General features: G+C 35.8%; 2 protein-coding genes across 3 annotated transcripts in view; one reads left to right on the top strand and one right to left on the bottom strand.

The window, feature by feature from the left end:
* Arl5 (ADP-ribosylation factor-like 5) overlaps positions 1 to 6402 on the bottom strand; it is a 113691-nt gene extending 107289 nt beyond the window's left edge. Inside the window, exon 1 of one of the 2 annotated variants that reach the window (XM_069835938.1) lies at positions 5482 to 6402. The gene's annotated coding sequence lies outside the window, so the exon portion shown is untranslated. The remainder of the gene's footprint in view (positions 1 to 5481) is intronic. The other variant, XM_069835937.1, reaches the window with a different exon arrangement.
* A 3651-nt stretch (positions 6403 to 10053) lies between these two features.
* On the top strand, positions 10054 to 11892 carry Tcs6 (Threonyl-carbamoyl synthesis 6). Its single transcript, XM_069835940.1, has 3 exons — positions 10054 to 10135; positions 10331 to 10459; positions 11610 to 11892. The coding sequence occupies exons 1-3, from the start codon at positions 10110 to 10112 to the stop codon at positions 11737 to 11739; spliced, it is 285 nt and encodes a 94-aa protein (XP_069692041.1). The 5' UTR covers positions 10054 to 10109; the 3' UTR covers positions 11740 to 11892.
* Positions 11893 to 16894: the final 5002 nt, after the last annotated feature.

The raw sequence follows: 16894 nt of genomic DNA on the forward strand, positions 1-16894 counted from the left end.
AGTCAAAGTTCTCGGTGTTTCTATTGGATAACCAGCAGCAGATCACCCCACTACCACTGCTGATATTCACAAACTCTTAGCACATTGCCGGATTAAAACTTAACCTATATACTATGCTATATTAATAAGTGTTATAAGTTTTCAAAATTGGACATCACTATTCTATGATCAACCGCTTCAGATGCCAATTCGACTATTTTCATGAGTTCCTCTCCTCTTTATCTGCATGACTTGTGAAACATGTAATGCTTAGCTTACTTCATAATTTCTGAATGGGGTTTATGTTATGCTTCAGGTGTCAATTTTTTTTTAGAGAGAAAGAATGAGTGACAGAGATCATCATATGAAAGTTGATTTGCTGGTGAATCCCCACCCCCAGAAATTACACATAGCCTATATCAATCTGTCTTTGGCACTCTTCAATAAAGGCATGCAGTGAGTCAGCTAAAAACTGGTGCATTTTATTGTGCTGTCTTTTGCAATGGCTACATTGTTCAGTGTGTGAACGCACATACATTTTAAAAACGTACACATACAGTAAAATCTCGTTAATATGCTCACACTTATAATGCTATCTCGTTCATTATGCTCTTTTTATACGGCTCTTGGATATTTCATATACAGTCAGCTCTGGAACTCGTTATAGTGAACATTCACCTTTAGTGAACCTAAATCGTTGGTCCCGACCTGCATGCATTAAAAAGTACATTAATACTTCCGTTTAAAGTGAACCCTCACTTCGGTTATACTGAACCTAAAACTAGAACGTCCCCAAAAAATGTAGTTTCAAAATGACCAAAATGGTAATTTAGGAAACCCTTTCTCCTATAAACTTCCAAGAACATGTTCAGAACAAAATCTCAAACTTTCTACTCCTTAAGTGCATTGAAAGACAAAGAATTTGTTCAGCTTCCTGGACAGCTTGAAACATGTTAAAGAGAATAGTGCACGCAGTGAGGGATAAAGGAAGGATTGTAGTTCTGACTCCTTTAAAAGAGGTAATTAGAAGTACACGAAGAAAGTTTTCTTTTGTAAAAGAGAGTAGAGTGATGACTAGGGAGTGGATAATGATGAAAAGTCATCTTATTTTTCACATTAAGACGATGCCTATTAATATAGAATATGTTAATATCAGTATAAAAAAGTAATTTCTTATATTGCAATTTTTGACGTTTTTGAACTAATAGGTCATTTTTATATTTTTCGGCATTTTTTGGTCATTTTTAATACTTTGAGGAATTTTTAGATAATTTGGAATGAATTTTACTTTCTTCTTTACCGATAGGTCTGTTAAATCATTTTCTAACCAAATAGGTCAGTAGTAATTACCTACTGAATAAGTGAATAACAGTGAAGTTAGAGTTTTATAGTTTGAAACAGACTCTAAAGTCCATCCCTCATTCCACTGAAGGCTTCACTTCACACAACAGAAGTAATACAAAATGCTTGACAGCAGCTTAATTTAAGTGAGGACTTTGACCGCTACTGTTCTTTTGTCGGTACGAGGGTGTCTTTGAATTTATGTTTGGAAGGGGGGAAGCTTTCACCATGTCCTGGACAGGACGTTGTGTCCTCAACATGGTTCAGAAGGGATGTCTATTGTAGTAGACAGTATTTTTAACACAAATATTGCAAGAATGCACGCTGCGCCCACAATTTGTTTTGTCATTCACACTCCCTCATCTGGAAGATCTGGTAACAAAAGTGAAGCACGGAAGGAGGAGGAGACTGAGAATGAAGGCCCAACCCTGATTGAAACACATTGTAAACCCTCATTAAAATCTACAGTTTTCCCTTAAAAACCTTCATTTTGTTGCATGTTCTTTTCCTTTATCTTAATCAAATTCCAGGAAGTTGCCTCCTCTCTCAGAGATTTGCAGGGTAGTCACTGAAACAAGGTGACTAATTTTTAAGAAGTTGTGGTGCGAGTACAGTGAATAATATTTCAATGTCATTTTCTTTTAATTTCATGTCATTTTTCCATTAGTTAAAGGACATTTTAATGATCATTTTCAGTAGATTTTTAGGTCATCGACATCCGCCGCCTAGTGATGACCAATGGGTAAATAACTAACAAGACAGTTTAGAGTACAATGGTCCTCAACCCTTCCTCCCGCATCTTTGTAAATGTGAATCCGGGGAAATTCCACGGCCGAGTATACAGCAGCATACCTCTAGTAGGAAAAGGTGCGAAATCAGTCAGTGCCTACTACCTACATGGCTAGATTATATTCAAGTTTCGAACTCTAAACATCAGGATGTCGAAGAGTGAAGTGTTTAAGTTGGAAGATAAAGCGAACATTAATACTGATATTGAACGTGGTCTGACCCAAATGGGCATTAATACTGTATGTATAGCAACGTCAGTAGTATAAAAACAGACACTTCGGTTTTAGTGAACCTCGGATATAGTGAACGAAATATGCTGGTCCATAGACCTTCACTATAACTGGAGTTGACTGTATTATCCTACATAATTTTACCCTCTTATAAAGCTTCCAAATCCTATGTGTAGAGCTTCTTTCGGATTGAAAATGAGGAAAAAATTCCGTATAAATTGCGGAATTTATAATGCTTTAAAAGCGTGGTGAAGAAACATGTTGCCGCGATAGTACTGAGGGTCATTACACGAATACAAGAAAGAAATTTCACCTTCTATCTGAAAAAATCCTCTGGTCAGCATTATCGGAAGTTATACTTAACTTACTGGTACTTTCCTTCGTATGAAAGGATGATTGTTAAAATCCTTTCATACATTCCCGTCATTTCTGTAAAATTTAGTCTTTCTTTCAATTCTGTGGAGTGTGCAGTAAGTTTCATAGTGCAATGGCAAATCAGCAATATCTTTCTATAAGTGAAAAATTACATTAGTGTTGCTCCTAGCTGTGTATTAAGTGAAGTTATCTGTAGCTACTTGAACCGCAAAGAACTCATATTTACATCTTGAACTGTAGTAAGTAGTACACAATTAAGTTATAATATATTTTCTATGAAGTGGTGTCTAAATTGTTTTCCTCATTTCATAAATCATTTCCCGTCTATAGCATTGTCCCACTTATAAGTTAACACTTTAAGGCCACAGTCCCTTGACGAGCATATTGATGTGGTTATACTATATGGAATAAGAAATCACTTCAGACGTTGAAATCGTGTACAAAAAACAATTTAAATTTAGTGAATTGGGTTCAATGAAACCGGGTCTGTGATCTGTGAATGATGTCATGTGAATTATTTATCACACAAGATGGACAACACTTCCAGCAGCTTCTGTATGGAGGGTGAGTATCGAATGTTATTAATATAACATAGGTCTATTAAGTAAGTTTTAAACCGACAAAGCATCGTGAGTATGCACATGCAAGCTGTGGCAGTTAGAGTGACCATGCCATTTATCGCTTGACAGAAACACCGAGAACATTTGCTGGAAATCACTGTATTTGTATGTAACATGTAAATGTTTTCATACCAGCTTCATTATCCTAAGTCTAGAAAATTGTGACACAAAAATGTGTCCAATATGGATGTTTAATTATGAGAACAAACTAAATAATTTAATATGTGATGCAAGATTTTATAATATATTGTATTAGTCCACTGCTATGACGTAACAGTTAGCCTGTCTGACCGTGAAATGAGCAGGCCTGGATTCGAATTCTGGTCTGGATAAGTTACTTGGTTTGGGTTTTTTCCCCACAGGTTTTCCTCTATCACTTGTATCAGGATTGCTGGGTAACCTTCGGCATTGGGCCTAGGATTCATTTTGCCTTCATTAGTTTCGTGTATCACAATAACAGTTTCAGGTTGAACAGGAGATCGTGGCAGGCGTGGTTCCGGGATTTGCCTACAGGTGTCATCTGCCTGGGGAAGCAGCACAAATCCCAGGGATCCATAGGGTCTTCTAGAATGAACTATGGCAGACCAGGGGAGTGTAGCTCCCTAAGATAGATGGCACCTTGGTGAGTAGCGGAATCTAAAGGTCAAATTATGCAGCAGAATCCAGGAAAGAGACTGGAATATTGTTTAGCTGTGAATGCCTTCATTTTGAGCATCTGTGATAAAGTTTGGTTGATCGTAATGTTTTGTTTAGTTTTATGGTCTACACAACATGATTTTACATATTTATTTGTCTCAAGTTTGAAGTCCACGAAACAAGTTTAATAAATAGTTAAAACATGAAACCCATAAATGGATAAAATTTCTGCACATTCTGCAATTATAATGTCAAAGACTATTTAGTTCTCCAAGTTTTTTAGTTCTTTTGCAGAAAATGCTGGCTTATTGAATTTAAAATGGTTATATTGTAAAATATGTTTAATTCAATTGCGCTCAAAATAAACTAGTAGTATAGGTACTTCTTAATTACCTTCTTCCTAACTTGAATAAGATAATTATAACAAGTTATATTACTTTCTGTGCTTTTTATATATATTACAAGTCTACTGTATCATAATAAATTAGACCTAAAAGATTATGGTACCGGTACACAGATATGTTGAACACAAATAACTTAAGTAGGTTTTCTATTGTCAATGTAGGCTACTAAGTGCATTAAAATTCTTGCAGAACATCAAAGAGATTTTTTCATTATTTCGCTAGGCCTACTGTATTTCAGCCACCTTCCTTAACAAAATGCGGATAAATTTCAGAACACGGATTCCTTTCTTTCCCTCTTACTTCAAAATTCCAACCTGTGCACACAAAATAAATTATTGGCATTGAAAAGTGCCTTTTCGTAAGCATGATGATGCGCATTCGAAAAAACGCAGACAAATCTGCTCTTTTAGTACAGTATTTTAAGATATAATTGTCAGTGAGGAATCCGTATACTGAAATTTTCCCCAAAATGCTATCAAAAGGGAATTCTAGAAGTTACACAATAGGTTAGGTAAGGTACTTGATTTAGGTTATATAGGCCTACCTAATATAAATTACAATATCACCTCGAATTTAGAGGGAAAACTGAAAGGATATAAACAAATTTTAGGTAATAAATGAGTAACTACATGTTATGGGCAATACATAGTTAATTAACACCACTATAATCTGAATGAAAGTGTCATTGTCAGAAGAGATGAAGCAACATCAAACAACCGTTGACATTAGCCATTCCAGGTCATAAAATATTCTCCATCTGTACTCAACACATTCTTTGATGCTGTAAAACAAATAGGCTGTAAGCATTTTTTGAGTCAATGAATAAAATATTAGGTAGGCCTACTCTCTTGGTCACAATATTGGTACTAGAAACTTATTAGACATCGCTTCACATATCGAATTAGCACTCAGAGAATTAACTGTATAGCTAGGCTAAATCTGTAACCAGATCGCCTAAGATTACCTACCAAAGTTTTAAAATTGAATATAAGAATAAAAAAATCTGTCCCTTGTTTACGAAACTTACAATTTCTGCAAGCAATAGATATTAAGATCATAATAATTATTCAAAATATACATAAGCCTAATACTGAATCAAAAGCTCACCTCACAACTAAAATTTGGCGTCCTGTACACTCCGATGCATGAAACGTAAAATTAAAAGAACCTAGTAACAAAATCCATGATACTATTAGTTGTAGAACAGATCACTTCACAACGAATAGAAATATAATGTTGAACTAATAATAGTGAGAGTAAACAAGGCTACATCACTGTCACTATTACAAGGTTAACACTTCTGGATTCGACAATTTAATTAGTAAATTAACACACCATATGAAGCTCCGAAACTATGTGAACGTACGTAAAATATTCCTCACACTATGGGAAGTAGTTGGTAGTTACATAAACGTTCAACTTTCTACTACTACACACGACCATACCTTAAGTTCCGTACTGGCTACACAATTACTCCAGTTTAGAAAGCCTCATTAAGTAGGCCATTTGTTGCACTCAAATGACCAAGAGCACTGACAGAGAATTACACAGCATCCTTAACTCATTGTCCTGTACGATATCACTAGTTTACAGTCACTGATGTGAAATATGAACAATTAGCACTGAAAGATAATCACGTGACATTCAAGAAATCGAAAATTTGTAAAGCATCTGGCTCTTTAATCTTGTTAAGGACGTCAGTCACTGAGACACTAATCTTATCGCATTCACTTTCCGATATCTATTGAAGTGACGTCACAACACATGTTGTACCGTTGTAATCAGTGTTGCCAACGGTTATACTAGATCCCTGACAACAGTCCATGAAACTACTACAGTTGCATTTACACGTTCGTATTTTTATAACGACACATTTCGTTAGCGAGTTTTATCTTTTTAGTGCTTTAATTATTAAAATAAATTTAAAAGAAATAAACTTTCTGAATTAACATTGGAATTTAATTCTAAGACCAGGAATTCCTTAATTATCGCGTACCAGTTGTAGAACAACATTCCTCCAACGCAAGGTTCTGTAACTTGCGTTCCGCAGACCTCGAATCACAGAGCGTTAAGACAGATGGAAATAACAACATTTCACCGAATGATACCTTGATACGCTCACCTAGTAATCAGAAATTTCAGATTTCGACTCCCAATTCGATTTATTCATATTTTTTAGCCTCATCAGGAAAATATCGCGATATTATAAAACAAACCACGAACGTCTTCCAACTCCTTTAATGCCTATGAATTTATTATAATAATCGTATCAACTTTTGAGTTTGAAATTGGTCTTAAATTAGACAATAAGGCAGAAAATTGTCTGTAGTACTTTCTATATAACGATATCAAACATTCCAGCGATTGAAGATGAATATTTCAATACTATATTTTAAGTTTTTCTCACTGTTGTAAACTTTATGATATATTCGTTATATCAGATACAATGGTTTAATATGTAATAGCTGACGAACAAAACCGCACAAATATGCGTTCTTTTAAGATTACTAATTATTTATTAAAATGCTAATATCTATAGATGCATGTCTTACTCTATAAATAAATATAGGAGTCACAAGACGTAGCTTTTGGAGCGTCCCGCAGCCCTCGATGTCGTTAGTTTTGTTTCTTGTCTTGAATTTATTCAAATAAGTTAACAATTGCGTGTTCTTATTTATTTTTAGTATGTTATTTTACGACGCTGTATCAACATCTTAGGTTACTTAGCGTCTGAATACGATGACGGTGATAATGCCGGTGAAATGAGTCCGGGTTCCAGCACCGATATTACCCTGCATTTGCTCATATTGGGTTGAGGGAAAACCCTGGAAAAAACCTCAACCAGATAACTTGCCCCCACCGGGATTCGAACCCGGGCAACCTGGTTTCGCGGCCAGACGCGCTAACCGTTACTCCTCAGGTGTGGACCGTATTCTTATTATACATGGTTTATCATAAAATTATTTGACACTCTGATTTGTTATAAATGAGTCCCATAACTAACCTCCACGAACTACCATTGCTTAAAATGGAAAATCAAATGATACGTAGAAAAATATGTCAAAACAAGCGTTCAATAAAATTCAAAAGAGGATCCACAACAGACAGCTGCACTGCTACAGTATAATTTATTATTATGTTGCAAATGATGTCCCTCCGTTTCAAAGCATTTGTCAACAAAAATTTATTGTTTCTTGGTTACTAATTATGACGTTAAGTACTCTCTAATGTGAAATTGAACGCATTATATAACATACACTTCAGTTCTTGTCATTCTGAGTTATTTTCCATCGCCCATTAAAATTAAAGCATCACTATATGGTTTATTAAATTTCTCAAAGTCACGAAAATAAGGTGAACAAAAACTAAATCGGATCAAGACAAACTAAGTTACTGCTACAGCTGGTCTCTGCTGGATAATCGAAACAAATGAACAATAATTTTAAATGAACATCCATCTTGTAATAATAGGTCCTAAAATGCTAAAAGACAGTCTTTGAAATGGCACAGTGTTACTTATCTGACACGAGTATGGTAACTGAATGTCAGATTTACGGTTGAAAGCTTTAATTTGTTTTACTCACATTTGTTGCGGGAAATGGACAAGATTAATGTGCCTTTGCGTATCGGTCGTTGAACGTGAATGTGCAGTGAATGTTGCCATACAAATATTCCAGACAGCGTCACAGGAAATGCCACAATATCACCGCCGTACTGCGCAGTCTTGGCGCCGGGGCAGTCGGAATGATTTAAGATATGAATTCATTTCTTTCTTTGCCAATGATCACACTAATCCTGAAGAAGGAATATGCCTGCAACGATAAGAAACCGCAATCACTGCTATTTTAGACTGATTTTTGGACACATTCCAACACAAAAATCGAAACAAAATTCTTATAATAACTTATGTTGCGCCAAGGCTTCTTTCTGCATTGTTGCACGACGTATCATACTGGAATAAATGCAGAATTGGCGAAATTAGGCAATGTCTTGATCGACGAATTCACTTGTATTTAACTGAGCACATAAGCATATTTCAAGGAAAAAAATGAATGTGTTATTTAATGACTGTATTTAGCGTCGATGAGAGTGGTGATAGCGTGATAATATTTGGCGAGATGAGACCGAGAATTCGCCATAGACTACCTGACATTCGCCTTACGGTTAGGGACAATCTCGGGCGCAGGTTCGATTTCCGCTTGAACTGATTACCTGGTTAGGTTTTTCCGAGGTTTTCCAAAACCGTAAGGGGAATGTCAGGTAATCTACCGCGAAACTTCGGCTTCATCTCACCAAATACAATCTCGCTTTCACCACTCCCATCGACGCTGAATAACCTAGTAATTAATACAGTGTCGTGAAATAACAAAATTAAAAAATCCATTTGTTGGCATTGTGCTTTCCCCATTACAATGGATACCAATTTTTGTTTTGTTTAATATCAAGTACAAAAAAACCCTAACATCAGCTTACGACAAGAGCCTGATAAACAGTGTTATTTTATTTTTGTCACAACAAGGGAATGCCTACAATGTTATTAGAGCTTACATTCTGTGTTTGAAGGTTCAACCTCGTACAAGAACGATGGACCTCGTTAATAATAATAATAATAATAATAATAATAATAATAATAATAATTACTTATGGCTTTTAAGGAACCCGGAGGTTCAATGCCGCCCTCACATATGCTCGCCATCAATCCCTATTCTGAGCAAGATTAATGCAATCTCTACAATCATATCTCACCTCCTCCAAATCTATTTTTATAATATCCTCCCATCTACGTCTCAGCACCACAAAGATTTTTTTCCCTCCGGCCTCCCAACTAACACTCTATATGCACTTCTGGATTCGCCCATACGTGCTACATGCCCTGCCCATCTTAATCGTCTAGATTTAATGTTCCTAATTTTAATATGTCAGGTGAAGAATGCAATGCGCGCAGTTCTGCGTTGTGTAACTTTCTCCATTCTCCTGTAACTTAATCCTTCTTAGCCCCAAATATTTTCCTAAGCACCTTATTCGCAAATACTCTTCTCTCAAAGTGAGAATCCAAGTTTCACAACCGTACAGAACAATCGGTAACATAACTGCTTTATAAATTCTAAGTTTCAGCTTTTTAATAATAGTAATAATAATAATAATAATAATAATAATAATAATAATAATAATAATAATAATAATAATAATAATCATCATCATCATCATCTGTAAGTCGAAATCATTAAATTTACACCTTTTGCGGTCTGTGTGCCTTGTTTAGATTAAAAACATAATTAAATTGGGGATAAAAACAAAATAACCAGTTCTGAGGATGACCCATAAAAGGTCGAAACGTGTAAACAAGGTACCTTAGAATTTAACACAAGAAAGTCTAATCATACATATTCCGAAGTGATACAGTGTTAAAAGTTGTGTAATCAAGATGTACAAAATAACAGTTCCCTTCGAGTTCGAAGACAGTTCCTAAATAGGGGAGAATTACGCAAATGCATCAGTTGTTTCTCGCCTATCAAAATTGGAATGTTTTTTTTCCTGTAATGTAATTAATACACTCTATTGTCTTTAATGCATCAGTGGATCATATTTATTGCAAATTATTTGTGTAGTCAAATTTCTGAGGTGTAAATTTAATTGGGTAATATTTGCTTGTGTAAACGATATTTTACGTAATGTCCTGGGGAAAATTCTCTACGTAACGTTGGCTCACGTGAATGGCTTGATCAATATAAAATATGGCAGAAGATAAAAGTTTGAATGCGTATCCTTTTTACTAAGTGTATAGTTTCATAAAGAAACTCTTTAATTGAAGTAAAAATGTACTGTTTATTATTAAACGTGTATTACTGTAATCAATTTTACTGATAATACTCTAAAGAAGAGCTTATATACTGTGGACTCATGTTAGAGCATAACGATAGATTAAAGATCATGTTGAGCCTTAACTAACACACAGGAAAATTATTGTGCCCTTTCCATCAAATAGAGAAGCAGATATAGCATATCAAGCCCTTCGAGTTGATGCTGAACCAAAGAGGAGCGAAGTGAAGAAAGATATAGTGTTGGAGTCTAATGTGTTAACCATGTGAGCATTGCAATGGGGTTTTGAAAGTATTTGAACAAACATGAAACGAGGCTGTGCAAATATGTGGCATTTCATAGAGATTGAAGTGGGCTTGTTCAGGATATGAGGTGTTGTGTTTGTATTTTTAAAAGCTTCACAGCAAGAGCATATGAAGAGATCCACCAACTATTCAAAAAAATTTTAGTGGTAGTAAATTAACGTATTTTAAATTAACGAATAACAGTTCTTTGACTACAGTTAGTATGCAATATAAGGCTATTCTTCTGTATTTTTTAGACCAGCTCTTAGGATCATTACAGTTTTAAGAAATTACATTTCTAAAAAATAAAAATGATACCCTAGGCAATAAGAAAAGAATTAGTTAGCAATAGTAGGCCTACTAAACGCAAAAATCGAGCCATATAGAACATAGTGAATGTAGGCCTACTATGGATGAACAACAACAGGGGTAAATTCTCCAGAAAATCTATCTATAACCAAGAAGGTACAATTTTCTTTTGTTTCACTGGCTTCTGTGAAATGTCATAAACACGTGGTTTTATGCAAATCCAGCTTTCAGGTAAAGCTCCCTGTGAAGCAGACTTGAATAATTTCAGGGGAAAAAATTGTTTCAGAGCCGCGTATCGATCTCGGGATCTTTGGCTAGTGCACCAACGCTCTACCGACTGAGCTATCCAGGAACTTACCGTCTCAATTTTTCCCTTTTTATCCATATAAATCGAGTGGGGTGATAAGACACCAGAAACCCACATCGAGTGCACACAAACTATGTGTGACTTGAAATTGTGGTTTTCTGTTAACTACCTCCAGTAACGCACATGTTATGCAAATTTATCTTTCAGGTAAAGCTCCCTCTGAAGCAGACTTGAATAATTAATTATTCACGTGTTTTTAGTTTGCAGCCACAAATACTTTCAACATAAAAATCGTTTCATACCTAGCTCTATATTCTAATGCACTGTTATAGCTCCCCACTTCCTTGTTACAAACATAATACCAGAGATGTCCAGAACGCAATATTATAGAAATTGATCATTTCGCTAGTAATTTGTCTGGACCTCTCACATGTTATACTGGCAATTAGTAATAAGTATAGGCCTATATATTTTCGCCTGAAGATCTAATCTCAACATATATGATTTATTTTCAGAAATCTTTCTGCACCTGAAGCTCGTCGCTTGAGAGTAGCTCTGACTTCAATTATGGAAAGTTTGGTGCTTGTTACGGAAACGATGGATCAGTTTGGACCTCCAGCAAGTCAAGAGTACAGCCATTATTAGAAAAATTTTAATGGACTTGCATTGGATGACTCATATGGAGATTGTGTATATGGCAACTAAACTCGTTCTCACACACACAGAATCGGAAGTGATACAAACTCCTCAACAGGACAATTTTTTTAGATTTCGAATATCATAGGTAACTGACAATGCCAGAACACACTCCTGCTCCAACACCCAGCCGGGCCGTATATGGATTTGTGTTGTATCTCGGTTGCTACACTGCATTTGCACTATATTTCGTGTGGGCAGTAATTCCTGATAGTGTCCTACATTCTGTGGGTCTCACGTACTGGCCGCAGAAGTACTGGGCCGTTGCTATTCCGATCCACGTAGGCTTAGGGATCGCCCTGTTTGGAGCTGTTATCTATCCTGCCATCAACCTTACAATGACCCCACCACTCAATGATATGAGGACAATAACAGACCCACATGCACTCAGCCTGGACAAGAAAAATAATCCACATGAGGGAATACCACCAGTTTCTGATATACCGATATCACAAGTGTGCAGACATCTTTACATGGATTCCATCTGATATGATTTTAAGCCAGTCTTGCAACTGAAATGGTCAAAAACTCGTAAGTCATAAGTCCAAGGGGAGAAAATTACAGCAGGTTGTAGAGTGTGTTTCACAGGATACTCCCATTTCCCTCATATCAATCCACCAACACTCGTTACCTCCCCACCCCGTTTCAGCTATTATCTGCAATAGTAAAAATAGGCTGGGGTGAATCTTGGAGGTATAATCCCGTCGCTCTAATTTCTGGCAGTCAATCGCGTTGCAGGTCGGCTACATTTAAACGTGTGCGTCTTGTGATTCACTTATGAAGAAGTTATTCATTTCTTAAGGCTCGATAAATGCTTAATATAATCGCCCGCCATTTTGGCTCTTTCGTTGGCGTTCGCAGAAAGCACACGAAGACGTTATTTGCCGCTCAATTATTTGCTCAATTACAGTGTGTTTGATTTATTATCATAGGAGCTACGACATGATAATGTGTAACGGTGTGGCAAATAGATTCCTTGTATGGTAGCTCAGCAACGAAAGAACAAAAATGGCGAACGATACTACCTACCTAGACTTTATAGAGCCTTCACTTCCTAAGACTTAAGCAAAGAGGAGGAGTCATGCCAGGAATAACAGCGTCGCGACTATAGTATGGGTTTCCAGTACTGGTACTGATATAGGAAGAACTTGGGACTCTGGGGCTTGTCAGGCTACTCGTTTGCACATGGGACTTGACTCTATCGGAGCCTGAGGCTGGATGAACCACCTGTCAATTTGAGATTTTCCAAAGATTTTGCTCATTGCCAACTATAAGGCGAATGTCAGGCAATCCTATAGCGAATCCTCAGCTCCCCCATCCCATCTTACTATCAACAATCCCATTGATGCTAAATAACATAGTAGTAGATACAGCATCAAATAAACTGAAAATGAATGAAACCAAATTTGACCAAAATTCTTGCACCTGTCAAAATAAACTGAAAATGACGAGTAAACCTGATATGTAAATTTATTGAATAAAAACTCTATCCGTGTTACTTGGCTTAAGAAATAGGCTCCAGAATACTGGGAATTATCATCACATTTCAGAATTTTTTTGTATTGTCTTACTAACGTATTTATTCACGCAATCTTGTTAAATAAATAATAAGGTTAAGTTAATCTCTGACGAAGATGGATATTTTTTGTGATTGGTTTACATGCAGTACAATGAGCTGAAAAGAATATTTTGTCAGATTTCTGAAGACGTGTCACTATTTTAACGACTGTTAATACTGTGATTGCTAAGTAATGAGTAATCAATTTTGTTTTGTAATATACATTTTTAAGTATACTGAGAATGACTTTGTTATATTTTGTAAAATATAACTGTTTAATAAATCTTTGAACATTTTTGCAACTGTCAGTTATTTAATAATATGGTAATAGATTTAAAGCATGTTCCTTTCGTAAACTTTAAGAAAACTGGCATTTGAAGGTAAAAATCCGAAGAGATGCAAAATATTAATAAACAACAAAATTATTGAGAAAGTAAATAAATTTAATTACCTAGGAAGTTTAGTTTCATATGAAACTCAATAAAATATTGATGGTAAAATTTCGAAGTTTTTAAAATTATCAGAAATTATTAATATTTTAAAGTCCAATAACGAAAAGGAATATCGAACTTTTCCTGTTATGTTATTGGTAGTGAAAGTTAGACTATGAGAACAAAAGACAAATCCAGACTGAAATCTGCCAGGATGAAATTTATACAAAGAACAGCAGAATACAATTGATCAGACTTCAAACTGAAGGAGATTTTGCAAGAATTGAAAGCAACCCTCATTTTGGAAAAAATACAATACTAAAAGCCAGGTTATGAACCGACTAAACAGGAAGTAGTTGGCAGGGTGAGAGGAAAGTGCGGGTTAGAGGGGTAGCCTGTGCAGCGATGGCACGTTGTGTATGGTGGGGCGGAGGGAGGAAGGAGAATGGAGCTTTTCATTGGACCTCACATGGAAATGTCTGCTAACGAAAATCTGGCAATGGAATCACGGAGACAGTGTAGCCAAACTTCCCAGTTCATTTGCAATACCACGTGCATTACGAGTCACATTTCGTACCAGTGTCATTAGCTCGTGCTTTCTTAAAAACAGTAATTTTAATTACTAATATTGTTGATAGTGTTATCGAGAACTATAGACAGTAGTTATTTTAAACATATCGGTGACAAACGCTGAACATGCTTTGAATCTCGCGTCACTATGTGGCAATAGAGCTCAGAAAGAGAGCAACAGAACATTGCTTCCGGTTTAGTCGGTTCATAACCTGGCTTTTAGTATAGAGTGAAGTATACTTCAAAAAGAAGAAAGCAAGATCGACCAATGATGAAACTTAAAGAAAAATTTTAAGGCTGCGACAGATTAATGTGGCCTATACCCTTGAAAGTTTGATGATGATGAATTGTATATCTTTACCACAGTCTACTATATACAGTCGCGAAGCTTGAGGTGATTTTTTGCAAATCTCGTTATAAAGCGCTCCAAGCGGTTAGCAACTAGAAACAATAGACTGTCCACGGTCGACTTTGGACTGTGTCGTATTTCCATCGAGTGCTAGCTCGTTGAGTATTTCACAAATGTTCGTTATTGGTTGTAATGAAAATGTTAATGGCTAAAATACAATAATTGGAATAATAATATTTTACTAGAGACGTAGAAAAATTAAGTTTGTCTTAATGAAATTTATTTTCAATTCTGGTGGGATTATTATTGCTTAGGCCTACTTTTTTTTTTTTTCAAAGGATATGTTTTTAATTATAGCTGTTAATTTTGTTGTTATTTTTATTTGCTACTTTACTAGAGATGTAGAAAAAGTCTGTTACAATAAAATTTATTGATCACGTTTTATTTCCAATTCTGGTGTGATTATTATTGCTTAACCTCATCCCACTTTGTTAACTATGTAAGCCTACACTACAAGTACCGGTACACATAAGTTAATCCATTAATTCATATTTTTATTATTATTGTTGTAGAGGGAAATGCAAATTAATATTTATTGGTTTCGTAGTTAATTATCACTATAATCTTGAATGAGTGAAGCGATTATAGTAAATTCCAGTTCGTTTTGCACAAACAAAAATAATATTAACCTATTTCTTGCAGATATCTTCGAGTTTATGGTGGAATTTAACATACTTCATTAAAATAATAAATTAACTTTATGCATTTAATATTTCAATAATGGAAGGAAGGTGTTAATTTTTCCAAAAGAACAAGACAACGAAAGTGTAACATATTTTGTCGTCTGCTAGGAGAGAGATCTGCGATGATGAGGCGATAGTAGTGGTGGGCAACTACCCATGTTTGCATTTTTACTACATATTGAGCTTCGCGACTGTATATAGTAGACTGTGTCTTTACTCTGCCAGATCATCTCTCAGCAAATTCACGAGCTTTTGGTCATAACCCTTACACAAAATGATAAATGCAGTCAAAGAATAGGGATGCCTACCTGCACATGTCTTTCATTTTTCTACCTGGAAGATTGGACTGTAAAAAAAAAAAAGTCTGCTGTAAACCGTAATAATCATTATGTCAGAGAGTCCAAAATTTTGCCATTGGGAATCATGCACTATGTGGTTTCATCAAAATGGCGTTTTATTGCAAATAACTTTATTATTTTAATTCCTATTTCTGTGAGGCATCTCAAATTAATGTGACATCTATATATTGTGTGCAGGCACAGTTGTTTGCAACAATTTACCGCTCTCACTTTTTGGTTGCCTTATTGACTGTACAGTAATCCTCCCCCCCTCCCTCTATCTGTGGGATCTGCATCCACGGTTAACCTAAGCAACTTTTTTTAATGTCATTTAGTGACTAGTTTTTTAATCTAAAGAGTCTTATAAAAAAAATCTAGATGCCGAGCATGCATGTTCACAAGTGTAATAATATGCAACATATTTATTATTATATTATTATTACAGTTGCTCAGGTTGTGGATAGAGGAGACGGCTTCCAGATATGGAGGATAGCTGCGAATATATTGAATAAGCTGTCACGGACAGCCAATAAGGAGTGGTCCACCAGCTTGGGGGTTGGGCGAAAGGCTAACAACCCATCACCGTAAAAAACAGCTTTTTACGAAACCTGAAAATAGGAATGGGACTCTCACTTTGAGAGAGGAACAGAGGTTAAGGGTGTTTGAGAATAAGGTGCTTAGGAAAATATTTGGGGCTAAGAGAGATGAAGGTACAGGAGACAATGCAGAAATGCATGCATTTTATTTTCACCTAACATAATTAGGAACATTAAATTCAGACGTTTGAGATGGGCAGGGCATGTAGCACGTACGGGCGAATTCAGAAATGCATATAGTGTTAGTTGGGAGACCGGAGAGAAAAAGATCTTTGGGAAGGCCAAGACATGGATGGGAGGATAATATTAAAATGGATTTGAGGGAGGTGGGTTATGATGATAGAGACTGGATTAATCTTGTTCAGAACAAGGACCGATGGCGTGCTTATGTGAGGGTGGCAATGAACCTCCGGTTCCTTAAAAGCCATGTCACTTCATATGAAGAGAAAATATATTGAATGCCCTTCTTTAATTACTTGTCTTATCACAGATCCATACTCTCCATTTGTAAACCGAAAC

This window comes from Periplaneta americana, chromosome 9 (genome assembly GCF_040183065.1).
Source record: "Periplaneta americana isolate PAMFEO1 chromosome 9, P.americana_PAMFEO1_priV1, whole genome shotgun sequence".
Classification (NCBI taxonomy): Eukaryota; Metazoa; Arthropoda; class Insecta; order Blattodea; family Blattidae; genus Periplaneta; species Periplaneta americana.